The sequence below is a fragment of the Hemicordylus capensis genome, chromosome 13 (assembly GCF_027244095.1).
Source record: "Hemicordylus capensis ecotype Gifberg chromosome 13, rHemCap1.1.pri, whole genome shotgun sequence".
In the NCBI taxonomy this organism is placed as follows: Eukaryota; Metazoa; Chordata; class Lepidosauria; order Squamata; family Cordylidae; genus Hemicordylus; species Hemicordylus capensis.
The window spans coordinates 4,775,610-4,802,394 of NC_069669.1; the positions used below are offsets into that span (position 1 = coordinate 4,775,610).

Consider the following 26,785-nt stretch of genomic DNA (forward strand, 5'->3'; position numbering starts at 1 on the left):
TGGCCACTAGAGGAGGCTGGACAACAGATGACAAGGGCCTTTGGTCTGACATGAACCTTTGGTACTTATTATTTATGTATTCGATTTCTATACCGCCCTTCCAAAAATGGCTAAGGGCGGTTTACACAGAGAAATAACAAACAAATAAGATGGAAACCTGTCCCCGAAGGGCTCACAATCTAAAAAGAAACATAAAGAGCCATTTTGGAAGGGCGGTATATAAATAAAAAAATAAATAAATAAATAAATAAATAAATAAATAAATAAATAAATAAAATAGACACCAGCAACAGTCACTGGAGGTACTTGTTCTGGGTGTGGAGAGGGCCAGTCACTCTCCCCCTGCTAAATAAAGAGAATCACCATGTTAAAAGGTGCCTCTTTGCCAAGTTAGCAGGGGTTACTCTTTTGTCCGTATAAACCATTAGACAAATGAATGCAGGATAGATTTATCAACAGCTGGTAAGTCAATGTGTAAGTCAAACCACCCTGAGCCATTTAAACCGCCCTGAGCCATTTTTGGAAGGGCGGTGTAGAAATCAAATTAATAATAATGATGATGATGGAGCCTCCAAGTACAGAGGCAGTGTATCAGATGGAGGAAGATGATCATCAAAGAACTACCAACATGAAACAATTTTTCAAGCAGCAGCTGCTTGGATGGGGGAAGATCCAATCCACTGACGCACCCCACTACATCCCCCTGAAAATCCCCTCCTTTTCACACACCCTTGTGTTAAGAACACAGTGAGAGGGAACCTGGGGTGGGGGGAAAACTCATCCACATTTACAGAGCAGCCCAAAGCAGGCTGGCTAAGAGGCAGCCCCACTAAGCCCATAATACTAGCTGGGTGGCTCTGGGCCAGTCCCTCCAGGAGACTTACTCTTGAGGAAACGGGCTCAGCCCCTCTTATCCCCAGAGATGGCAACCCTCGCATGATCCTCCCCGCTTTCCTCAGCCCCACTCACCTCAATGGGACTTCCTCCTCACACCAGGAGTAAAGAGCCAGGCTGCAATCCCATCCCACCCCACCCCCGCGCCACCCCCCTTGGCTCGGGAGCCAGCCCTATGCATCCCCGGGGGTGGGGGGGCTTACTCTCGAATACGCAAGCCCGGGGTCGCGCGGCCTGGCTCCCACCCCCAGCCCCCTTGACTCGGGAGCCAGCCCCATTCAGGACTCCGGGGGGCGGGGTGGGGGGCTGCTCCTGGAGGCGCGGGGGGGCCCGTCCCGGCGAGGCCCCCACCCCGCGGCGGCTGCCGCTCCCCTCTCTGCCCCCCCCAGGCCAGGCCAGGCCCTGCTGCCCCCCTCCCCTCCCTACCTGCAGGTGACTTTGAGGGCGGCGAGGAAGGCGCAGCCCAGCACCACCGCCGCGCCGCACAGCACCTCCGGCCTCCGGGCCATGCGGGAAGAAGCGCCCAGCCAGCCCTGGGCGGGAGCAGCGGCGGCGGCAGCAGGGGGAGGCGCTACGGGCACTGCCGCCGACGAGGACGAGGCCAGGGGTGGCGGCGGGGAGGCGGCGGCGGCGAGGACGGGGCCTCCGCAGGCCGACATCCCCTCCCGGCCGGGCCCGGCTCGGCCTGCCCGCCCTGCAGGGCGCCGCCTCAGGGCCGGCCACGAACCGGGAGCCGCCACGTCTGTCTGCTGGCCGGCCCAGCCAGGCCCCGCCGCCCGCGCGGCCTACCCCGGCCCGCCCTCTGGCGGCGGCCTCCTTAGACGGGCGCGGGAGGGACAGCCCAGCTCGCCGGCAGGAGAAGGAGAAAGCGGCGGCGGCGGCGCGACAGGGCGGCGGGGGCAGGACGCGACGAGAAGCCCGGCCCGGCGGGGGAAAGACCCGGGCGGAGGCGTCTCCGACTCAGCCTGTCTGCTTTTCTCTCGCGCGCGCTAGAGGTTGAGGCTGCACTGCAGACTCGGAAGAAAAACCCCTGGCAGGGCCAAGGCAAGCCTGGCTTGCAGAACGCACTGCCACTGGCTTCCAGAGGGAGCTGAAGGACGCCCTCTTCCAGCGGCTCGTCGCCCCGGCGACTGTGCGGAGGCAGCGGAAAGGCATATCTAGGTCTTAAAAACTCTTTATGAAGTCGTCGTACTACAGGGATCTATGTACGATCAACCGGGGAGGGCTATTGCCTTCCTGCACTGCTCTTGGGGGTGGGGGAGCTTAGAGCAAAGAGGCACCTCTTAAAGTGGGGGTTCTCTTACATTTAGCAAACGGAGAGCAACTAACTCCTATCCACGCCCAGCACAGCATCCCTCCCGTGGCAGTTGCTGGGTGTCCACCTTGTGTTCCTTTTTAGACTTTTGGGGAAGGGATCATCTTATTTGTGTAAACTGCTTTGAGGACTTTTGTTGAAAAGGGGTAAATAAATAGTTGTTCTGTGGGATGGGGTGTAGCTCTGTGGTAAGCTACCTGCTTTGCATGCAGGAGGTCCCAGGTTCAGTCCCTAGAAGCTCCTTCAGGCCGGCCTGAAGACCCATCTGGGATTAATATGGAGAGCTGTTGCCAGTCAGTTCATAGGAGCATCGGAAGCTGCCATATATTGGGGTCAGACCTCTGGGTCCATCTAGCTCAGTATTGCCTACTCTGCACAGACTGGCAGCAGCTTCTCCAAGGTTACAGGCAGGAATCTCTCTCAGCCCTATCTTGCAGATACTGCCAGGGAGTGAATTTGTTCCCCTAACTAAGCAGGGTCCACCCTGGCTGCATTTGAATGGGAGAGACACTAACACTTTAGCTAAGAATTAATTCTATTTGGGGCTTATAGCCTACAGCCCTCTGAAGGCAAGTAACACTTAAAAGTCATTACAGCAACATCCAAGTCATTTCTGGAAGCAATTGAAGCATGGCGAAAGCAGCTCACACTCTGGTTATGGACAACCTGAAGCTATATCTTCCCAGGAAGGTTTCTGTGGACCTTTGAGTAGCTGGCCTTATTTATCACTGTAGGACAAGTATTGATGATCCTTCAGAAATCTGAAGATATGTTTGGGGGGAAAATCTTTATGTAAAGTTATCTTTATTACAGGCAATATTGGTCCATACAATACACAATACTGACATACAAGTGGAATCTTTCAAAATCATCATTTAAACAGCAAAGATCAAGAAACAAATTTTTAAACTACTTGATTTTCAAAAAGTAATACGTGTCTTTCTTCCAAGATCCTTTTCAGTAAATTATATTGAAACATACAAATAGAGAAAAATACCCCATTCAACATATATTGTAGTTAAATGGTTATTTTGCTTAAAATCTTTTTTAATAAGAAAATTCTTTTATTAAGCAACCTACATAGAGATAAATAGCAAACTTGTTTTAAACAAATCCTCTCCATTAAAACATCTGAAGAATTTCCATCCATCATTTTCTTGAGCCTGAGGCATCTGTTCTTAAGAAGCTTACCATAAAAAGTTTCAGCTGAAGGACCAACGCTAGAGGCTCCCCAGACATCACAACACCCCCCTCCTGCTATTTTCCAACTTTCTTCTGTCCAACAGAAGGTGAATACGCACATTAAGACTTCAGGCTGTGTTTTTATTAGGACTTCACCATTCTGTTTCATGAGAGCACAGACAGACCTGCTGACTCCCCCCCTCGCTACACATCTACTACATTTTGTTCTTCAGGAGGAACAAGACAGGCCAATAAAAGCAGAAAATCTGCAGCTTCGGTCACATGCTTTTGATTATTGTCAAATTCTGATTTTATGCTTCCATCTGGCAACACAAATGCATTGTTATAGTGTTAGTTTAAATCTTTAAACAAAAAACTATATTTTCCAAAGTCATTATCATTCGGAGCAATCAAGTGGTCTTTTCTGGCTTTGCTGAGTTTCATTCTTAGAACATGTCTCCGCTCTTCCCATTCACGGAGCTCAGCTGGTCCATGTGCAAATTTACAGTTGTTTCCCTCCACACACGTACCAGCCATATACCTGTTTTAAAAAAGAACAAAGGGCAAAGTAGAGTCAAAGTCGGCAAACATGTAATGGTGGGGGAGAGAAGCATGAGGACCCTGCATGCGCTAAATCCCTGGGAATCTCAGCTGCAATGAAACCTGTTCTTTATTCAACAGGTTATTAGGAGGGAAAGGACTGCATGCCATCTATTAGACATACCTGAGTAGTCTGGGTGCATGTAGCCTCATCCACTTGTAGGCCCTTTCCCCATCCTCCGATAAATACAAGGCAGAAGAGGGAAGGGGGGGAAACCTTCCCAGAGGTTGGGAAGTACCTGTACTACAGTTTGCCAGCTTAACTGAATAAACCTGGGTAGAAGTCTCCTCTGATATTGAGAAGGATGAGAGCAACAGGCCTTCCAGAAAGACCCTGCAAGTACTGCAAATAGGGCAGGATGCTGGTGCAGGGAGAAGGGGGAGCCTGACTGATTTTAGCTAAGCCTTTAGAGGAGTCCTTGCATGCGGCAATTTGATCACAAAGGGGTGCTCAGCCTCTGAACTGTTCAAGCATAATATTCTAACAACTAAAAAGCTCACCAAGTGATAAAGGCAAAGGTGTGGGTGGTACAGCAAGAGTGTTATGGGCACCTGTTGTACGTTGTGCGTGAGATGCTGCATTCCACAGGCTGCTTGCAAAGGTGTTATCTCAGGTACAAAATACAGTAGCGACAAATAAGAGACTCTCACAACAGAAGAAGCTCAGCTTTGCAGGAAGATGCCTAAACAATGCCCAAATGAATTAAATGATTGTGCCTATATTGTGCTGTGGAGCTGCAGGAATCCCAGCTTGACAGCTGAAATTTCCTGACTTGGATGGCGGGGGTGGGTGGGTGTCTCCAACTTGGGAGTGCTTTGTCTGGGGACCATGGTGGCTGGGGATGATAGGAGTTGTAGTCCAACAACAACTTCTGGGGACCCAAGTTTGAGAGCCAAAGTCCTAGGAAAACAAGGACGGAGGTGGCAGAAGGTCCATACCTATCGCAAATGCTGAAATAGCCTGTTGGGAAGCGATGCTGCCAGCAGTTCTGGTCATCTTCTGTATGGAATACTTTCTCTTTGTGCTTTTCCGAGGAGATGTGGCCTTGCCATTGCCTCTCGCTGTTGCAGTTCTTCCCACACATCCAGCAATGGAAATCCACCTGGAACGCCACAAACAGACAAGGAACAACAGGCTAGGCAGAGCCCAACATTTTGCTGCTTTTTCTCAATCTTTCCTTTGTTTTCAACACATGTATAAAAACTGGGTAAAAGGAGGGAACAGATGTTTTGCTTTCCTTGATGAAGCTCCTAGGTTGTCTTGGCACAGTCGCACTGCCCAACCTCCACAGTACGTTGCCCCCTGCTTACATACTGGGCTTGGAGAGAAGACTCTTTGAACGCCAGGTGAGAGACAGGAACCCCCAGAGGTATGTGTGTCAGCTAAGTGAATAACTGAAGACTCTTCAGACATTCTCTTTCCGCACACCCTCCTTCAGGAACTCAGTCTACTTATCACTTTGCTAATTTCAGCAGAAGTGGTATCAAGAAATGCAAATTTCAGCAGCGACTAGGTTGGTGGGGAAGGCTCTTTGCTGGACAATTTGCCAAAAATGCCAGGAAAGAGCTTACACAAATCAACAGGCTTAACTGGATTGTGCTCGGTTAGGCAGACTAGTTGGGTGAAATAAGGTTGGTTTAAGGAGAAACTACAGAGCACAGCCTAGAGTAAAGCAAAGCCAGACATTAGTAGAGTCAGGTAAAACTATGAGGGTGCTAAAGAAATACAGAGCACAGTCAGAGCAAATGAAGCAAAGTCGGACATTAGCACAGTTGTGCTCCAGGCCAGACTTGTCTCCATTTCTGCAGAGTATCTGCAGGAGCAGGTCCTGGGCCAGCTGACTGTGCAGATCTCTATCCTGACAGGAAGGGATCAGAGGGATTTCATTCTTCTCTTTTCAGTTCCTCCAACTTCCTGAGACCTAGACACCAACCCAGCCCTTAAAGTAGCACCGAGAGAGAAGCCAGGAGAACAGCTGAGCCTTTGTGACTTACAGTAACTTCAGCATAATCTGTTGGCATGTGAATCTGCTTCCCATTTTCCTTGTTGGCTTGAGTCGCTGGATCCTCCCCCTTTTCTGGCTTTTGGCTCTTCAGCCACATTTCATAGAGCTGCTCCATGTCTTGAACTAAAAGGAGAAGAGAAGCTGGTATAAGTCTCCAGCAACTAAGATAAGAACAAATAATTTGCATAGGCTGATATTTAAACTGCAGTATCATAAAGGAACAAGGTCAACAGCTTTATCGTCTTGAATGCAATATGGCTGCTGGCATGCAACAGATTATTTTTTATAGCGGAGGTTCTCAAACTTGGCTCTCCAGATGTTGTTGGACTACACTGTGGATGATGGGAGTTGTAGTCCAGCTTGGAGAACCCCTGCTATAACGAATCTATTATATATTTTAAAGAATGAGTTTGTGCAAAAAAGTCATACTTCCCAATCACGTGCAGATACCAAATTTTTGCAAAGACAATCTTGCCACTGAAACTAGCCGAATGCACTACTTTTCACAACACAATATGCTCAGTGAAAATTTAAATAATGTGTTTTGTAGTTTCTTGAAGAAATTCTGAATATCATACTTGCCGATTACCTACAGATACCAAATTTTGCATGAACAATCCTGTCACTTAAAATGAGCTAAACACTTTTTTAAAACACTGGAATGTGCTTGGGGGAAAGGCTTAATTTTTTTTAATCTATTAGAAGAAATTCTGAATATCATCTTTGTATTTTAACTGCTATTCTCAGATTTTTAACACTCAGTAATCAGATCAGTAATTCAAACACAACATAATGCCCAAGAAAAGCAAAGGATCTTTCTCAGATTCAAATCTACTATGATACAAGTTTATCATATATGGTCATTATTCAATAAAATTCACAATGTTTGAAGTAGAAGTCGTACAAATTCAAGCTATTCTTTTACTTCCCTTTTGCCAGCACATTAATGAAAATTTCTGTCATATCTATCTATCTATCAATTCTCTAAGACGTACCCATGGCTAATCCCATGCATGGCAGCTCTTGCAAGAGTTCGCGAGTGGCCAGGGAGGGGGAGAGGAAAGTGGCAGCAGGTGGGGTGGGAGAAAGCAGTGGCCAGCTGCAAAAAACAGTGGCCAGCTGACAGTGGCTAGCTGGGTGGAGAGAGAAAGCGGTGGGCAGGCAGCCTGACCATGGCTGTCCTCCTTGCAAAGAGACCGGCCAAACAGGCAGTGGAGAGGGCAGAGTAGCCTCCTTCTCCAGGCCCCCCTGCTGGCCAAATGGCACGTTGAATGGGCCCCAGTGCGACTCCAGACCTGCAGCTGCCGGGCAAGAGAGAGAGAGAGTGTGTGTGTGTGTGATGAACGGCTGAGTGGTGAGCGGGTGGGAGGAACGAGTGAGCGGGGGGGGCTGAGTGCACTAGCGCACAGATGCTCTGTGTGGGATCAGATTTCATTTTCCTTGGTATGGGGAGGGCATCCTTACGTGACGGGTTATCAAGCCCCTCCCCTTCAGCACAGTCCTAGACATGTTTGAAGGCAGATCAAGAGATTTGTGGTACACTTCCTTGCATCTTTCAAAGTTTACTTACTACCATTCTCTTTCATATAGGTCCACATTTCTCGCTCTTCGGGACTGTGAGCAAAGGAGCAGTTCCCAACATACTGACATTTCTTGCCTGATGCAATATGATTGCATAGCTAAAGAAGAAAGAAAGTGTCAGATAAGCGGAGGAGTAATTTGATGTCCATTCACTTAAATAGCATGGAGCTGAAGAAGCATGTACAGCAGTTGTAAAAATGACAGGCCTAGTGCAAGCACAAGATTCTTTTATTAGAGGATCACCCACTGGCTACACGAAGCCAAGTTGCATGTTCTCTCTTACGCAAACTTGCCTGTACTAAAGTGCAGATTATTCCATTACAATCTGAAGTGAATCAGTGTGATGTTGTGGTTAAAGTGCTAAACTAGTATTGGGAAGACCTGGGTTCAAATTCCCCACTCTGCCACAAAGCTCACTGAGAAGCCAGGGATTAGTTGACACTCAGCCTAACTGACCTCACAAGTTTGACGAGAAGATAAAAAGGGGACCCCGACCCCATCCCCACCTTGAGCTCCTTGGACAAAGACTGGGATGTAAGTGCACTAAACCTCTTTCCCTTCAAATGAAAAACCTGCAGCCCTTCTAATCTGGAGTCCAATGATCATATGTCATCAGCCAATAATATTGCATCAGCCAATAATATTTGTAGAACATAATCTTGCAAAAGAGCAGCAAAATACGCAAGTCAAGCTTGTTCCTCTTTTAAACAAAGTTATAAACACACTTTTAAAAATTTAAATGCTCACAGCTGTGAAGCATTTTAGAGTAAAAGTACAAGATAGTACAAATTGTTCAAGGCCTGTGGAATGCACTCTCAGCAGATATCTGTAGTTTGGGCTCATTGTTTAACGTGAGAGCTCAACCTAACCTTTAAGAAAGCCCTAAACATTTACTTGTTTGGTCTGGCCTTCCAAGGTTTTTAAATTGTTCTTAAAATATTTTTAATTGGTTTTGAATTGTTTTAGTTTTAAATGGTGTTTGTTTTTTATTTATTGTGCACTGCCCAGAGCTGTTGGATGGGATGGTATACAAGTGTAATTAATAAATAAAGATGAAATCTTTCTTTAGAGTAAGATTTCTAATTGAAATCTTCAATTAGAGTAAGAAATGACTACTAGGGGTTTTTTTTGTCCCTTAAAACCACCAAGTACACACTCATGCACTCACCCCCCCCGCCGCCGCCGCCACCACACACACACACACACACACCGAGGTTAAAGACATGCTCACATCAAACTGCAAAGGCACTTGCTTCTTGGTGGGAAGGGGGCGAATCGTCATCCACTTCTTGCGCTCATTGGACATCACCAACACCACTCGGCGATCTTTGGTCCACCTGAAGAGGACAGAGCCCAAGAAATAACTCCTCAAGTTGCATGGTATGGTTCTGCTAAACAGTAGCTCTCACTGGAAGGCGCCCGGCTAGTTCTTATAACAGATGCCTTAATTGTTGTCATCATGTGTTACAAAAACCGTAAGCGGGAACACCACCCAATACACCATGGAATCAAGCAGCCCCAAAGCCCCTTGTTATAAACAAAAGACTGTCAAGATCCCAAGTCCCCCTAAAAGACATTTCTAAGCTCATGGTTGTGCAGAAAATCTTGCACAGGGCTTTGGATATATGTTTTCCACTTCCCGTTTCAATCATATTCTTCCTTTGTAGTGTTCTTTATTGTTTATATCCCACCTTATCATATAAACTTCCAAGAAAGCTCTTCCCAATGGAAGAGAGAGAAAAAAGAGGGGGCGGAATTATGTGGTATAAACCACATAATCATCATTCAACTTCATCATAAATACTCCAATGTATCTGAAGCATCACTATTAAAAAGTCACAATGTGGATTTGGTTAAAGAGGAGACAGAAAGAGAGTGCCATCAACTGAATAAGCAGGGATAATTAGTAATATTATCCATCAATTTCTGATGAGAAAAATTCTCAACACACTGGTGCATTTAAAAAGAGACAGGACAGTTCATACCAATGGCTATTCTTTTTGCATTCTAGTTAAGAGTTATTGACTTCTAGGTCCAGAAAGGCAAACTATCAGTTTATTGTACTTTCAGAACTCAATACATACTATATGTTACCATTTTAAGCATTTGGGGTTAGCAACACTAAAAGACTAGCCAGTGAGCAGAAGACTGACCTGGCAAACAAAGAACAATTGTCATTTGATAACATTTCTTGAAACCCCACATGAGACACATTTCCCCACCTAGCTAGTCCTCCTAAGGAAAGAGACAAGGACACTCTGACATGTGCACAAATAGCACCTTTTGTAAGGCAGGACAGAGCCATGTAAAACTTACGGATGCCTTGCTTTTGCACTACAGTATTTTTTATTTTTGTCCGGCTCAATAACTTGGCCATTTCTCCTGCACTGAGCACACACAAACTTCATATTCAGCTTCAGAGACCCAGGCTTCACTTGGTTGCTGAGAACCTTGAAAGAGAAGCACACACACAAGTTTAGGTATACAGAAGAGTTCTACTCAATGCAAACCACCCTGAGCCATTTTTGGAAGGGCGGTATAGAAATCAATCAATCAATCAATCAAATAAATATCCAGTCAGCAAGGAAATCACCACCACCCATGAGTTTGCTCCTGTCATTCAGGCTCTGGATGGGTCAACTACTCTAATCACCTTTAAAAAAAATCTTGGTGTAAATTCAGTTTCACCTGAAAACATGAGTAAATTATCTAGACCCATTTCAAACTGGCTTTCGGGCAGGCTATGGGGAGACTGCCTTGGTCAGCCTGATGGTCTCCAGTTGGGTATTGAGAGGTAGTGTGACTCAATCCTTTTGGATCTCTTGGCGGCTTTCAGTACCATCAACCATGGTATCCTTCTGGGTCACCTGAGGGAGTTGGGATTGGGTGGCACTGTTTTATAGTGCTTCCATTCCTACTTCTCTGGCAGATTCTAGATGATGTCGCTTGGAGACTGTTGCTCTGCAAAGCAGGAATAAATGTATGGAGTTCCACAAGGCTCCATATTGTCTCCAATGCTCCAACATCTACATGAAACCACTGGGAGAGATCATCGGGAAATTTGGTGCGAGGTGTTATGCTGATGACACCCAAATCTATTTCTCCACATCAGCTTCATCAGGTAATGGCATAACATTCCTAAATGCCTGCCTGAAGATGGTAATGGGCTGAATGAGGGATACACTGAAATTAAATCCAAATAAGATGGAGGTACTGACTGTGGGGAGGCAGGTGTCAGGGTGCTTTTTATCAGCTTTGGCTGATAAGTCAGCTACACCTATTCCTGGAGGTAAATAACCTTAAAAGCATAGTTCATATGCTGGTAACCTCCAGGCTTGACTACTGTAATGCACTCTACATGGGGCTGCCTTTGTATGTAACCCGGAAACTACAGTTGGTTCAGAATGTGGCAGCCAGACTGGTCTCCGGGATAATCCGAAGAGACCATAACACACCGATCTGCCTATATGTTTCTGAGTGAAATACAAAGCACTCGTTATTACCTATAAAGCCCTTAACGGCTTGGGTCCAGGGTATTTAAGAGTACCTAATTGTCATGAACCATCCATGATCTCATCTGGGGAAGTCCAGTTATGGCTACCACCGGCTCGTTTGGTGGGTACTCGAGACTGGGCCTTCTCTGTGTCTGCCCCAGGGCTCTGGAATGCACTCCCTGTTAAAATCAGTTTCTCCATCTCTGGGTGTTTTTAAAAAGACCCTTAAGATGCACTTGTTTTCTCAGGCTTTTAATTAATTGTAATTGATTTTATATTATTAAATTGTTTTAATAAATTTTATCCTGTTTTTATTTGTAGTATTTTAACTTATGTACACCTAGGGATGCATATGTCAGGCGGTATAGAAATACGATGGATAAGTATGATCAGGATCCAACATACAGCTCTTCCAGATCTGTACACTCAAGGGGCCTTTGGGAATTGTGTTTCTCCAACAGCAGCCTCCCATGATCCACTGCTAACCACATTTGAAAGCAAGGGCAGTCACAAACAGCAGGAGCCTTCTCTGTTAAGAGTCCAAGGAGTGGTAGGTCAAAGTAATTCTTGGCCAGCATGCTAGGTTGTTTCATGAGGCAATCTCAGAAATATACCTGTGCTCCATGTACATTAGACTCCATATTCTGCCAGTATTTTTTTGATTCTTGAACAATAGCCTCATGAGAAATACCTGTGGTGAGGGAGACATGCATCTTAGGCAATTGTGACATTGCGACCCCCTTGTACATGCACTGCCAAGCCACAGCTATGGAAGTTTCATAACTGGTGACTGGCAACATTTAAAGAGATTCCTCAAGGCAGCAGTACAAACATGTGCCAAACTATAAACAGAAATCTTTCACAGTCAGGACTTCCCACAAGCAGCTGACATATTGCACAGAGGTCTCTTTCTTAAAAAGCAACAGGCTCCATCTTAAGGTGACAATTGTAGTTAAGTGCAAAAGGTGGGATTTTTATTTCAAAATGGAGAAAGTTTAGAGCCCTATGGATTGCAAAGGCACACCTGAAAATTGGCAGGAATATCTGCGAAAGGTTCTAGCATTATGAATAATAGGATCCTGCCAAAGGAAGTTATTTGACCTCTTTAATGGCACTTTTGTGCTACAGACTTCATAAGTCACAAAATCTATCTAAGCAAGACTACAGGAAGAGGATTTAGCTCTAGTAGTTCATCTTCAAGAGCAATTACATTTCACAACAAGAAGTTCTAGTAAGAACTAATTTGCCTACTTTCCTTTCACTATAATCTGAATTGACAATTACCACCTTCACAAGTTAGCCCACTTCAGCCTCAAATGTTCACGCATCTGGGGTGGATGACATAATTACAAAACTATCTTTATGTGCCCCTACAACTGTACCCAATTCATTTCAAATCAGTTAGGCATTTCACAATTAAGCACTTTAAATGTTCATGTGTCCACAATCTTGAATTGTGGTGTGTCACAAACTACGGTGTTGTGGTGTCCCTGCAACTGTACCAAATTTGGTTCAAATCAGTCCAGGCACTGCAAAGTTGATAGAGGGACGGACGGATGGATGCACACACAGAAAGCTGCATGATCTTATAAGCTTACTTTTCTTAAGGAAAGTAGGCTAAAAATACATTTAAGCAGACCTGGCACACTGGTCCATTGACTGTGATATGTTATCAACTGACTACCTATTACTTGACCACAGACAAGCACCAAATATTCCACGTGCTAGCTTCCTGCCTACATAGCACAACTGCTTTGCTTTTGTTTCATTCTTTTTTTTTAAACCCTATAGATTAAGCCTGGTGTTCCAGGAAAAAAGCCCCAAAAGAGAATTGCTCATTAAATCATTTACATTTACAGATACTTTATATTTTAAGTTTTAATCATTTAACTTTGAATTAATCATATTTAAAGAGTTAATTACACTTTTACCAAAAAAAGTAAGTTTTTAAAAAAATAGCATAAACCTGTTATCTTTTTTGTTCTAATTAAGCTAATGCTTTAAAAGTATTAAACCAGACAACTGACCAAATCCCTTCTGAGCAAACACTCAGCCTTTCATTAAGGGATGTAGCTGCTCCTGCACAACTATTTTTGCTGTTATGAAGGCGTATCATATTTTACATTGTCTTGGAGGCCCTCTCCCCAGTTGCAACGGGGTAGAGATGGCCTAGGTAATTCTGCAATGAGAAAAATGCACCCTCCATCATGCAGAGAGATACTTTTAGCACTGCTTCACCTGTTCTTGTTTTAGACCTACCTGTCTCATTGTGCATTATCCACACTTTGAGCTCAACAAGACTGTGAGCATAGAAACACTCGTCATCCCGCGAACAGCCATAACGAACTTCGTGCCTGCACAGGTCTAGCTGACACTGAACATGAAAAGGTCGTATCTTGGAATACTTTACTGTCGTTTCCCGCAAAATATGGACAAGGCACCTGGTTATTCAAAAAGGTCAAGTGTGAGTAAGGAAATCTTTGGAATGCTACTTAAAACCTGTGGCTCTGTTAGGCCTTAGCACTACTGGGCAAACTCGTTGCACAGTCTAGGTTCGTGCCTTTCAGCTTCAAAATATTGACAAACAATATATGAACCCCAGTGACCAAGAACGGCAGAGGCCCCACTTTAACAACCAAAACATGACTAAACCCTGGTAGCCTCAGAATTACGTGCCCAGCAAGGCAACAGAACTTGGCAGTTTCATTTATGCTCATATCAGGGGAAATGCAAGAGGCCCGGATGGCTCAAGGATACAGCACAGTAGGACTGAAAGGGCCTCTTCCTATTTCCCCTTCACCAGCTGTAGCCGGTCCCTCTGGTCAGGCTGTGGACCTGCACCCATTCACAGCAGAGGTGGGAGAAAGACAGACTTCAGAGAGGAAGCAAGAGATGCCTTTAGCTTCCAACCGGCCCTGACTTTCTTGAAAGACTCTGGCTCAAGTGGGAGGATTGGAGAGCACCCCCAAGTCCTGGGTCACTGCAGGGTAACAAGTAGGGAGAATGTGTCCACACAGCCCTGCTACTTTAAAAATCAGATAAGGCCACGAGGTTCAGACATACTTGTTATCTTCAAAGTCGTGCATAGCAGGGTGAGAACAAGAAGCAGAGTTATCTTTATTCCTTTTGCTTATAATTCTGGGTTTATGCTCAAAACATTTCTGAAATACAAAACCAAAGAATTTTAGAATAGAAAAAAATATTAACTTAGTGTCAGATACATCCCTTGCACCAAAGGACCTCAACACATTTCTGGGGTATATCCCAGCTGATTGGAGACCAAAATCAAGCTCTAAGCAATGGCTATGGAGAAGCTTACTGGTAGCCAAAAGATTAATACTGTGGCAATGGTAAAAAAAAAAAACCCTCTCCCCCAAGGATTGAGGAATGAGTGCAGGACCTCCTTGAGTTAGTGGCACATGGAAAATGGGCCCTCAAAAGTAAATAAATCAGATAAATAGTCAGAAATTTGGGACAATTTCCTTGAACTATTCTAAGAAGCAGCATTTCTGCAAAGATGTGTATTTCCTCTCTCCTTGCCTTCCTCCCCTTTTCTCCTTCTCCCCCTCTCTCTTTTCCCCCTTCTTCTCCCACCTCCCCTCAACCAGCACAGAGCACAAAGACTGGCTTGAGGAGGAAAGGGAGGGCTCAGGAGTGGGGCAGGGGGTACTGGGGAAGATGTCTGTAAACCAAATAATGCCTAAAAAATTGAAAAATCTAAAAAGTCACTCTGTGTTTGCTATACAAGTCCTGATAAAAGGCACTTTGTCATCTTAATTGGCCCCCACCCCGAAGGCCCTTAAAGGGAGAGCAAAGCCTGAATTTTGCTTTAGACTGCGGAGCAGCAAGAGAAGATCGACAAAGTTTTAGGGCAGCACCTCACAAAGGAACATGAAGAGTCCATGATGCTCTTGAAGGAGCTGGGAGACGGTCAAGCTGATCTTCCCGTCGCCTCCAAAGAGCACTTCACGGCTGAAAGCCCCTTTGCGCTCCAAAGTCCACACGTCTATCTCCTCTTGGCAATAGGCAAAGGTGCAGTGGCCTGGGTATCTACACTCCTCTCCAGCAGCAACGTCTAGACAATGACAGGACAGCAAAGGGAATCTGAAGAGCAGCTTTGGCCACACAGTCTCAGCTGTCCAGCCTCCATTTCACGCTGCGGGAGTGTTCACCAGGACATGCATTTGTGTGCTCCCTGCAGCTGCTCAATGACATCACATTAGCCCCGCCAACCACCTTAAGTGGCACAGCGGGGAAATGCTTGACGAACAAGCAGAAGTTTGCCAGTTCGAATCCCCGTGGGTAGCTTCCCCAGACTATGGGAAACACTTATATCAGGTAGCAGCGATATAGGACGATGCTGAAAGGCATCATCTCGCACTGCGTGAGAGGAGGCAATGGTCAACCCCTCCTGTATTCTACCAAAGAAAACCACAGGGCTCTGTGGGCGCCAGGAGTCGACACCAACTTGACGGCACACTTCACCTTTACCATGATTACACACCACCACCCCCAAAAAGGTTTAGAAGTAGCCAAGGCATGTTTGTATCTACCCCAAGAGAGAAATGCAATGCACAAACAAAACAGGAGTGTCTGTGGGCAAGCAGCTAGGTCCCGGGCTCAGCTCCCCACCTCAGGAACTAGAATCACATCACTTCACAAGGATTGTTGCAAGACTGAAGGAGGAAAGGCGGCTACCCGCCTGGGCCTTCAGCAAAGAGTGGACTACAGTATTGAAACACAACAGGCCACCTTGAGCCATGAAAGGCTTTTAAAGGGAAATGTCAATAGCCACTTAAAATCCTTACCTTTGCATATATAATATGGTCCCACATACTGTGTTTTTGTTGGCCTTGGCCGTATTTTTTTCCATGATTTATCTTCAGAGGACTTTATTCTACCTATTAAAATATCCTTCTTACACTTGTGTTCTAGACTGGGATGGTAAGTATAATCCAATAATTTAGGACCTGAAAGACATTGGGAGGGGGTTAAAAGCCTGCTGGCCCTTCTGAGGCAGCTGTCGAACTGTATTCTTAAACGAACCATCAAATGGCACAAATCCTTTGCCTGCATTCATACCCTGGTGCTTCCCCACAGCTCTCCCGTATTTCAATGGGGCTTTTGCAGCCGAAGCTCCCAGTCTATGCTGCCCTTATCCTCAAGTACAGTCTAGATTTAAACATTCAAACCTTGGCGTTTGTAGTATTGTCGAGTGAATACATGCCTTTCTCTCGGGGCCCAGTGAGAGGTCTGCATGACCCGTGTGCCCACATATTCTTTTGAGAAACCCCGTTTTCAACCCCCTTCGCACTTTTGTCTCCTGCAGTGCTCCAAAACCACTGAAGATCAGGAGGTGGCTGCAGACAGAATGCCAAGCCATGGGGAGGTGCTGCTACACGAGCAAGCCGAGGACCCTGGCCTCAGGGGCTCCTTTTGCCTTCTCCCCTCTCCCCCTTGCACTCAGCACCACCTTCTTTCCCTGCTTTGAAGCAAACCAGAGTTTGCCTGTTCAGATGAGACAGCAGTTTGCCTCAACTCAAGAAGCGCCAGTGAGAGCCCAGAGGGTGAGCTGTCTTTGTCCTCTCATCCTGTGCTTCCAGAGTGATTAAAAAACCACCCAACTAATCAGCAATAAGGGACAAGCTTTTTAGGGTGGCAGAAACGGTAGCTATCCTATTCCACTGGCCAGTTATTTTGAGCCATATTCTGTTCGAGAAAGAGGCAAAGGGGCATCAGGATGGAGTCGTAACTGGCAGCTGCCAACGGTTCTGTGCCGGCACGCCTTACCTGTTTTGATGAAACACAGCTGGCAGGCTTGTTTTAGCTCATGTGTGCTCTCTAGTGGGTTTCTTGCAACTAAGGATGGGGCAGCTCCTATGGGGATGGCAGCAGGCCCACTGCCAAACATGCCTGAATATTCACTTCGAGCAGGACTTGAAATCCCCATGTAGTTTTCAGACCCAAACAAACCTGTAGGCCCATTCATCTGTTGGAAGACCAGTCTCGTTTTTATTATAAGCGCAGAGACAAATATTAAGCATACAACCCACAGAAATCCTATCCAAAAATACAGGGCGGCAGGGATCATATTTATGCATCTTTTGCATTCATACACCTCTTCCACCACCCATTTCACATTTTTGTCTCTTATGATTGAATGTGTTATATGATTTCATTGTATGTTTTAATCCTCCGTTGTGAGCCGCCCAGAGAACAATTTATGGGGTGGCTAACAAATAGTTTTTGTTTTTATTATCTATCCATCTATTCTTCTAAATGTACCCGTCACTAATCCCATGTGTGGCAGCTGCCTGAGGGATAGTGACAGGGATGGGGAGATAATGGCGGTGGCAGCCGGTCAGCTGGAGGAGGTGGAGGCCGGCCGGCTCGGACGCCGGGAGGAGGCGAAGGCGACTGTTACTGGGAGTGGGCAGGAGGAGGTGGCAGGCCAGCTTTCAGGCTGGCCCACCAGCCAGAAAGTGCACGTTGGGGGTGAGAAGTGGGGGGGCGGGGGAGGAAGCGGGCCGGCTGGCTGACCAAAAAGCACGAGATAGAAGTAGGCCAAAAGGCGGGCAGCGGGGAAGCGGCCAGTCGGCCAGAAAGCCGGGCATGCCAGAGCAGTGGTGGAGGATGGGCCAGCCGGAGACATAGATGCTCTGCACCCAGCCCAGCTAGTTCTTTATTATTACTACTATTACTTCCACTCAAATATCTCTGATTTGATTCACCTCGAAACATCAGTAAATCTATCAGTTATTCATCACGAGTCTGTAATCGCTCTCCCAATACTGGACAAACCCACCCGTCACTCATATTCCCATAACTTCATGTATTTCTGCATCTACATCACTGCTGTGTTTGACGTGAAGCTTCAATCAAAGCATGCACTTTTCCCTACCTGGAGGACACACAAACCCAGCAGTTGGAAGAACTGACAGATTTGAAAGGAAAGTTTGTGGGAGTACTCACAATTGAAAGAGGAGAACTACAATTCAGCGCCGATGTGACATCTCTAGAAATTGAATTGGAGATATCTGAAGAATAAAGACCACCACAGAAGTTAGTTTGGCAAAGTGGAAGAGGAAATTTTTGCTCAGGTGACCAAGACACGCCCCATCTCTGCTGAGAACCAGCCACAGGAGTCTGGCACAGGGAATCCCAAGCTAATGTGTCTTGAAAGGAGTCGAGGCGGGTTTTCAGCTACTAGCTGGGTGCGTTCACCACTCCAGGGTTCCTGGGGCAAGGATGCCTTGTGGAGCACTGATTCTCCCCCGCTCCCCCCACCAACCTGTAGGCACTAACATTATCTGGAGAAAGAGCAGTAAGAGCACAGCAAGGGTCCAACCAGCCTACCATTTCTGATATATTACCCCATCTTTTGTATCCCTTGCATGTGAAAATACTCAGGGAGGCTTACAATGACAGAAAGTGCTAAAATCTGGTTATATCTACCAATCAATAGGCAATAAGATAAAATAAAAAACCCAATCAAAGTCACTGCAGCAGAAAACAATTCCACAGTCCACCTTAAATGAGCACCAAGGTTTTCCTAAAACTTCCACATTTAACCAAGGGGAAAACAAGAAGCTACACACACATCTTGTGACCCAGTTATCAGTGTGGCCTGAGCTACACTGGTGTGAGAAACCATCTCCATGGAGGAAGACAGTAAGCGATCTTATCTGGGAGACACGGTCTTTCAACGCTAGTTTTACTTATATACAATTGCTATGGCTTATGTGCTTCTTGTAAGATGCTTTGAATACAACTTGTAGAAAACTGGATTATTATTATTTATTAATTAATAATAAATAGAAAAGGAATAAACAAATAAGATGGAAGATCTTTCCTTGCTTATATTGTTTAATATAAATTAAACAAAAGTAATTTCTTTTGGGGACAACTGCAGGGGCCTAACTTACAATACTGTGAGTGGAAGAGATCTATGAAGCACTCTGCACAGAAAGAGCTCAATATTAAAATACATGAACTGTGGTTCTTATGGGAGTCCATTTCTTCACAAGGAAAGGCTGTTTTTATCCACTAACATCACCTTCCATTAGAGTCTTTATCCCTGCTAACTGAACAAGAGGCACCTTTTTAAAGTGGTGGTTCTCTATATTTCGCAGCGGGGAGCAACTGGCCCTCTCCATCCCCAGCACAGCATCCCTCCAGTGGCTGTTGCTGGTGTCTATCTTAGGCTTCTTGTTTTAGAATGTGAGCCCTTTGGGGGACAGGAAGCCATTTCATTTATCTTTGTAAACCGCTTTGGAACTTTAGTTGAAAAGCGGTATATAAATTTGTCGTATTCGTAGTCTGGGAGGGGGGAAAAAAAGATCCAAGGCTTGCGTCTCTTACCTCTTTTAGAATCACTGATTGAGAAAGTGCTTAAAGAGGAACAGAAGTCCAGGGCAGAAACCAAGGGCTGGGAATACATTTCAGGGAAAGAGGCTGCAGGGACATATCCAGCCCCAACCGACAACGGAGTAGAGAAAGGGATGCTGGGAGCAATGGTAGCCGTTGGGAGGGCTCCTCTGACGACCGTGCTCGGCTGGAAGAAGAGAAAGGGGGGAAAGAAGACCTCTCTCACATGCAGCTTTTAGAGACTGGGGTGTGTGTTTTAAGCCGCCCATTTTATGTTGGCATGAGAGCTGCTCTGTCTGCTGCTTTCCCCCCCAGGAATCGGCATTTGCTGACTGCCGGTGAAGGGGCCATTCACTAGGGGGTGGCCTCAGCACAGTGGCCAAGCTACAGCTCGGAGGCAGAGCCTCGGCTTTGCAGGCAGAAGGCCCCAGTTCAATCCCTGGCAGCACCTCTAGTTAAACCATCAAGTATCACTGTCTGGCGCTTTCTCTGCCCAAGACCCTGGAGAGCCACTGCCAGTCAGAGAACATACAAAGCTAGATGGACCAAGAAGGCCGCACCATACAGGGCGTGCATGTTGCTCCCTGGGATAAAATAAACATACAGAGCAGTTCCACGAGACAGTGTTAAGAGGCAGCCAAGTACCGAACTTGGAACTCTTGTAAGACTAAAGTTGCTACCTGGGGTCCTACTTTTGCAAATACCAACAACTTTAATAGGATTGTGTGGAAGTCAGAGGAGTTTTGTAGCTTGTGTCAAGGCACTACTGCCTGGAGCTACGAAGCACCCTCGGAATACAAATTAGTGCCTAGTCCCCAAAAGACAACCATTGCCATGGCCCTGGTATGTGTACGCTCAGGCTCACAACATTTGCTCAGATAATTGGGTTTCTGAGGAGAACTCCGAGACACACCAGTCAGAAAGTGCCACCCCCTAAGCTTGCAGACCTGAGAACAAGGACACAGGGGTAGTCCTGTCGGGATCAACGGAGCACTAAATGTTTCCATCCCAAGGAAAAGGAAAGGTGGCCTACCATGACACTTTCACCAGGATCAGAAACCGAATCCAGGATTTCATCTATATCGTCTCCAATAACATCTCCGTCCCCCCAATCTAAAAAAGAGACGGTTCCTCCATTGGCCAGGGAGGCAGAAGAAAGAGAACTCTTCTCTGTCGGAAGGGCCATCAGAGATGCCATCGGTAATGGAACCAGGTCACCGGACACTTCAGGAGTAAAACTGGAAGAGGAGGAAGAGGAGGAGGAAGAAAGGATCTTTTCCTTCCAATTGGAAAAATCTGAAACAGATTTTGGTTTGGGAAGGTGTGTCTTAGAACAAGGATTCTCAACACAAAAGGCAAACCTCCTGATGGAGGCGTGAACAGCAGCTATGGCAGTTGACACCTCCCCCTGAAACCATGCAGCAGGGCCTGGTACACAACCTGGAGAAATAACAGCAGCCCGGCCTCAGCTCCCACCTCCATGCTTCTATGCCACATGTACGTAAAACTGTCTTTCCCCCGCATTATGTCCCAACCTCTCAAAAGGGACAGTCAGCCTAATGTCTGTCTAAGTGTGAAGGAATGTGTGTCTTCCTTCAGAAAGGAAGCATGGCCCAGATCAGACGGCTACATTTGCAGCAAAGTTTGATAAGCATTTAAATTTGCCTTTATACACATATATGGTACATTTGGAGTACTGTGTACAGTTCTGGTCACATATCTCAAAAAGGACATTATAAAACTGGGAAGGTACAAAAGGGGACAACCAAGATGATCAGGGGTCTGGAACACTTTCCTTACGAGGCAAGGCTACAACACCTGGGGCTTTTGAGTTTAGAAAAAAAGGCAACTAAGGGGAGACATGGTAGAGGTCGATAAAACGTTCCACAGTGTGGAAAGAGAGTTCTCCTCCCTCTCTAGAACCAGGGGTCATCCCATGAAACTGATTGTCAGGAAATTTAGGACTGACAAAAGTACTTTTTCATACAGCACATAATTGGTCTATGGAATTCTCTGCCATAGAATGTGGTGATGGCTACCAGCCTGGATGGCTTTAAGCAGGGCTTAGACTAATTCACGGAGGACAGGGCTATCAATGGCAACTAGACTTGATGACTGTATGCTGCCTCCAGGCTGAGGGACAGGTAATCCTCTGGAGCCCAGTTGTAGGGGAGAAAAGCAGAAGAGGGGGCATGCCTTCATTTCTTGCCTGTGGGGTTCTCAGAGGCATCTGGAGGGCCACTGTGAGAAACAGGATACTGGACTAGAGAGGCCCTGGGCCTGATCCAGCAGGGCTGTTCTTATGTTCTAACAACAGGTGTGGACAATTCAAGCATCATGTCTCAAACAGGGTAGAAAGGGGTGCACACACATACACACTCCCACCCTTCAGTAAGTGCTGATTATGAGACAAATGAAGTCCAGCATCTTCCAGCCGCTTCTTAGGAAACCACTAGCTGGCTACAAGCTAGACTATGGAATACAGCACCAGCATAGCAGCAGCCAATCATCTGGGAGGGGAGCAGTATATGCCCTCACAGCAGAAATACAGACCAACCACCTTGGAAATCCATGGGAGGCAGGAAAAGCAGGTAGGACCCAGCGACTCTATGCTAACCAATGTGCAAATAGATCCGATAAAGAATGGGAGGGCTTCTTCATGTAACTTGCCTCATTTTTAAAAAAAGCCTCAGCTCAGAAAGCCTCACCTGATTCGATGTCTTCTATAGACGTGTTTGAACTCTGCAAGCAAGCAAAATATCTGTCATCAGGAAATCTGCACAAAACATGCCTCTGGGAAACATATTTTTCCTTTTAAGATGCATCTCATCAAAAGGGCTAACAACATAGCTGCTAGGTGGCACAATACTGGAAAAATAAAACTATGACCCTTAATACTTGGTATCAGCACATATGGCACATAGCTATTTTGGAAAAACTGACCCATACTATTCGTCTTCAACTGGGTCAGGCCAATCCCAATGTCTTTTTTAACCACACAGTCTGATTTTATTTACAAATCAGGAAAATTTTGCTCATCTCTACCTTCCAATTAAATTAGTATCTGGAAAGATTGTTAAATGAGACTGTCATGTATTTAAGTAGAAATTAGAGCTTATGTGATTGTAGAAAGGGATATAATTGCTTGTGATTCTATTATAAACTGTCTGTTTTGTATTATGTTAACCAGATTTTTAAAAAATTAAGGGTTAACAACCTCCTGAACTTCATGCCAAATAAGATAGAGATCAAGCCCAGAAATGTTCAGTGGAGCACCACTGAATGGAAAACTGAACTCAAACAGCTTGTACTAGAGTCCAGAGGCTGCTCTGGACCATTTGGGCACAAACAACTTACATAGGAACTCTGCTCTGACTCTCTGCACAATCAATAAGCTTCTTCTCCGATTATAGCCCATCTAGGGTTACTTTTTACACTGTTAAGTGAGAATCCTACCTTGCCATTTCTGTAGCAAGACTTGCACAAAGAATACTAAAAAAAAAACTTAAAGGCCATTCATTCTACACATTTAACCAAATAAGATGACACAACATACAAAACGTTAGATAAAACCGAAACACTTGCAAAGTGAAGGGAATCACCCATCTCTTATTACACATCACATTTTTATTTTTTTTAATGGGAAACTTTTCCCATCAAAATGCAACCACTCTGTTCACACACAGAGAAGACAAAACCTTACCTTATTTGATACTTCTCCAGAAACAGAGTTTGAGGAAGGCTGCAATTAAGCATATCATCATAAATAACAAATACAGAAGAGAGTCTAAAACTATTGCATAGAAATAATTCTACTTACTTTTGCCCTAACGTAGGGTTTTCTTATTTTTAATCCTAGTTGCTGAGCAAGTTCTTGAGTTAATTTTATTACACTTTCATCCTATGGGGGGGAAAACACACACATACACACACAAACCATATGATTTAAGGAACTTCTAACACAACAAAGTTCCCAATATTCCCACACCAGTCTAATACAAGGGTGGCCAGCCTGAGGCTCTCCAGCTGTTGAACTACAATTCCTATCATCCCCAGGTGTAACTAACTGTGGCTGGGGCGATTGGAGTTGTAGTTGAACAATATAAAAACTCACTACCCCAACTACTAGAGTATACCCAGGACCATTTTCAGGAAACTGAACTCAGTCTGTGTCATGATTTCACAGGGGTGGAATAAGTGGGTGTCTGGGCCAAGTGACAATACAGCCTGCCCACTGGATCCCCACAAGCTCCATTTCCCACTTCCCAAGTTCCTATTCTCTTGGTGTGTGTGCGGCTACTACTCTTATCTTAGGAACAGTGAATGCACAGTTACTGAGCTTGGGGTGTGGGGAGGGAGCAACATCAAAGGGTCATGGCTAACAGGCATGGTATTCAGTGAAGGGGGGAGCATTTCTTGGGAAGGGCTCTGAACAGACCCCAAGTTTCCTCAATAGCACAAAACTCCACAAAAATACTCTACCATGCATTATTCCTACAATACTGAACAGACTAAAAGGCTTAAACCAGAATTGACTCCTCAGATCTGGCCACAAACCTGCAGCCATTCACTGCAGACACAGGAGGAAAAAATGGCTGTAGGGCTCGAACAGCACTATGCCACCGGTCAATATGCTCTGCTTACCTGCGGCACTGAGAGGGAACATTTTGCAACAGCATCGTAAGCCTCCCTGTATCTTCCCAGTTCTTTTAAGGCTTTGGATTTCCGGTAGAGTGCTCTGAAATTGTTTTCATTCAGTTTTAAAATTATCCCACAATCTTCTAGAACTCTATCATGCAATCCCTGTACCAACAAACAACAAAATAAGAGGACTTAAACATTTCATGGCTATAATCTAGGGCTGAAGGAAGGCAGGGGACACATAATGCACTGCAAATTAATTCCTAGAGTAGACCTCCACAACATAAAGCCCTGGGGCTGGATCGGGCCCTCAGGGACATTTTTCCTAGCCCACAGGTAGCCAGCAACAGCAGGTGCCACAAAGAACTTGACATTTGCATAGGGCTGGCACTATCCCATGCCTGGGCACAGACAGGTCTTATTTCCTGGCCTCTATCTTTGGTGAAAATTGTGAATCCCAAGGGGGAGGAAAAATGAATAATAATTGCTTTAATTATTAGCTCTAAAACTAATTTTAATGCATACATCAAGACATGGTTATTTCCGCCCAACTGGGACATTTGAACCAAGGAAACTCAGGATCCTTTGGAGCCCTACAGCCCTAGGAAAGCTAGGAGTCCAGGAATGTTGCTACTTTGTTGACAGGGAAACACCAGCTAAGCTGTGCCCAAATGTTTCTACCCTTGGCAGTTAAGTATTATGAAAGAACTCGACACCTCTCCTCAGGACTCGATCTGTACAGACCAAATGAACATGAGAAAATCAGATGCCTCTTGCGAAGAAAATGTGACCTTTTGCTCAAGGCTGCCAGAGCTGGTGTGGGGAGCACAGAAGGAACCCTTCAAATCCCTCCCAATAACCAGCCTGCCCCATGGCAGAAGTGGCCTCAATGCTGTGCAGGCCCACAGCAAAAATCCTAATATGCAAGCACTAGCTTTCCAGTTTAAAAAGATGGGGGCCAAGCACCTGGGATGCCAAGGTCACATTCAGCCCTAAGAGATGGGGCATTTTCTCAACCACCTGCCTGCCGTCTTAACACAACAGCTTACCTTTTGTGAATAACATGCTATACGGTTAACATGCAGTTTCTCTAATATTTCATCAGCAATATGGATTCCTTCAGAATTGGCATAATCTGCTATATTTAAAGCTTCTGAGTAGAGGTTCAGTGATCCTTCCCAGTCACCATCTCGATATGCATCGTTCCCTTCATTAAATAGGTTTTTAACAAGGTCTCGTATGAATACCTGAAACACAGACACCTGGTGAAGCGCTTAGAGACAGATCCATGCCTCTCAAACATACTGGCAGCTATCCAATACATTGGCACTGCCAGCCTCTCTTTAAGCAGCACCAAGAGAAGGCTTAGCTGTTATCTAGCCCTTTCTGATGCAATCACTCCTAGAAACAAAAACGGAACAGAAATCGCTGATGAGGCAGCCAAGAAAGCGATAAAAGCAACAGAATGTGCTCAAACTCATTATCTCTGCCAGGTTTCTAAGAATCAAGTTGAAGTTCTGGGAGAAAAGCAAAACAAGACATCGGGGTCTCTAAAATTAACTCCCAACTGCATTTCTGTATCTCAGCAAGAGCTACTTTGCTTCCTCCACTCCCCCATGCTGAACCATAGCAGGCCACACAAAAGTCCACCTTCAAAAGAGCTGCCTTGTACACCAAGAGAGATCACTGTTCCCTTCTTTCCCCCCAGTGTGAGGGGCTCCTGTGGCCTCCATCCCAACTGCTGCTAGTGGCAAGTTGCTGGGAAGAAGCACCGCTGAGCACCAATGTGATCAAACAGCAAGGGAAAGAGTTAACCATCACACTTAAGGAGAGATTCCCACCCACCACGGAGTTCCCTATGAGTAGAAGAGTTCAGAAGGGAATACCATTACCTCATATTGTTCTTGTGTCCCTGGGTAGGGCAAAGTAGACCTGTGAAGGTGAAATTAGAAGATATTTTTTAAGAAGGAAGAGTGAGACCGTGCTCAGCTCTCGTTCAAAGAAGTCTGACATCCAAGAGCCCAAAACCAAAAATGCTTTTCTACCTTCCCAAAGGTAACCTTTCTTTCATGGATTTCTTGGCCTCTGTAACCTGAATCCTCCCCCAGCTCAGCTTCCTGCAGCTTGAATCTGCAGTTTTATATAGAGAGGCCAAAGCTCTGTAGGACTGGGCTGTCAAATGAAGATCTGAAGTGTGGGTTCTGACCCTTGCCACCTCTTTTCAGAACCTCTCAGTACAGCTATGTCAGGGAGCTTGCCTTCCCCACCATGCAGGCCAGAGGCTGCCTGCTTTATAAGAAGATGGCAGCTGGCTCACAACTTTCTAACCAAGGCCCCAAATCACCCCCCGCAGTCAGGGAAGGGCCCAATTCAGCCCAGGGTCCACCTGTTATTCCCCCTTCCAGTAGAGCAAATGTCCTGATCCACCACTGGGTAGCTTCTCTGCAGATCATGCTCTCTCTGACTTTGGTGTCATCTCAAGCAACAGCTTGTGAACAGTTGTTGCCAAGCTGCCAAATGGGATAGAACTGAAGGAGACTGAGCAACCGCTTCTTCACAAGCAGAGAAGCAACCCAGTGGTGGGCCAAGGTGCTTGCCAGCACTGAAGGGGGGAGCAGGTCATCCAAATAACAGGCGGTCTGTAGCTCATGATTTCATGTGAGCTGGAGGCTCACAAGAGAAGGATCCCTGGGAGGAAAGCTCCT

At 45.7% G+C, this 26,785-nt stretch overlaps 2 protein-coding genes and 1 long non-coding RNA gene across 8 annotated transcripts in view; 1 reads left to right on the plus strand and 2 right to left on the minus strand.

Annotated features, from left to right (window-relative positions):
- TXNDC11 (thioredoxin domain containing 11) overlaps positions 1–2,004 on the minus strand; it is a 31,311-nt gene extending 29,307 nt beyond the window's left edge. The window contains exon 1 of one of the 2 annotated variants that reach the window (XM_053276905.1): positions 1,321–2,004. In XM_053276905.1, coding sequence (XP_053132880.1) covers positions 1,321–1,553 — 233 coding nt within the window. In that variant the 5' untranslated portion in view covers positions 1,554–2,004. Of the gene's footprint in view, positions 1–969; positions 989–1,320 lie in introns of those variants that run through there. The other variant, XM_053276907.1, reaches the window with a different exon arrangement.
- Positions 2,005–2,996: 992 nt separating this feature from the next.
- The window catches only part of ZC3H7A (zinc finger CCCH-type containing 7A), a 29,698-nt gene continuing 5,909 nt past the window's right edge, over positions 2,997–26,785 (minus strand). For 4 of the 5 annotated variants that reach the window (XM_053276902.1, XM_053276899.1, XM_053276901.1 and 1 more), the window contains exons 3-23: positions 25,973–26,012; positions 25,130–25,327; positions 24,084–24,242; positions 23,260–23,340; positions 23,143–23,181; positions 22,148–22,181; positions 20,473–20,735; positions 19,434–19,626; positions 18,045–18,109; positions 16,863–17,061; positions 15,881–16,042; positions 14,951–15,147; positions 14,136–14,233; positions 13,332–13,513; positions 11,687–11,763; positions 9,895–10,028; positions 8,810–8,915; positions 7,568–7,676; positions 5,987–6,120; positions 4,931–5,094; positions 2,997–3,932 (exon numbers count right to left, since the gene is read on the minus strand). In XM_053276902.1, coding sequence (XP_053132877.1) covers positions 3,743–3,932; positions 4,931–5,094; positions 5,987–6,120; positions 7,568–7,676; positions 8,810–8,915; positions 9,895–10,028; positions 11,687–11,763; positions 13,332–13,513; positions 14,136–14,233; positions 14,951–15,147; positions 15,881–16,042; positions 16,863–17,061; positions 18,045–18,109; positions 19,434–19,626; positions 20,473–20,735; positions 22,148–22,181; positions 23,143–23,181; positions 23,260–23,340; positions 24,084–24,242; positions 25,130–25,327; positions 25,973–26,012 — 2,824 coding nt within the window. In that variant the 3' untranslated portion in view covers positions 2,997–3,742. The remainder of the gene's footprint in view (positions 3,933–4,930; positions 5,095–5,986; positions 6,121–7,567; positions 7,677–8,809; positions 8,916–9,894; positions 10,029–11,686; positions 11,764–13,331; positions 13,514–14,135; positions 14,234–14,950; positions 15,148–15,880; positions 16,043–16,862; positions 17,062–18,044; positions 18,110–19,433; positions 19,627–20,472; positions 20,736–22,147; positions 22,182–23,142; positions 23,182–23,259; positions 23,341–24,083; positions 24,243–25,129; positions 25,328–25,972; positions 26,013–26,785) is intronic. The other variant, XM_053276900.1, reaches the window with a different exon arrangement.
- On the plus strand, positions 6,008–8,641 carry LOC128336773 (uncharacterized). Its single transcript, XR_008312077.1, has 2 exons — positions 6,008–6,141; positions 7,588–8,641. It is a non-coding gene; the product is annotated as an uncharacterized LOC128336773 (long non-coding RNA).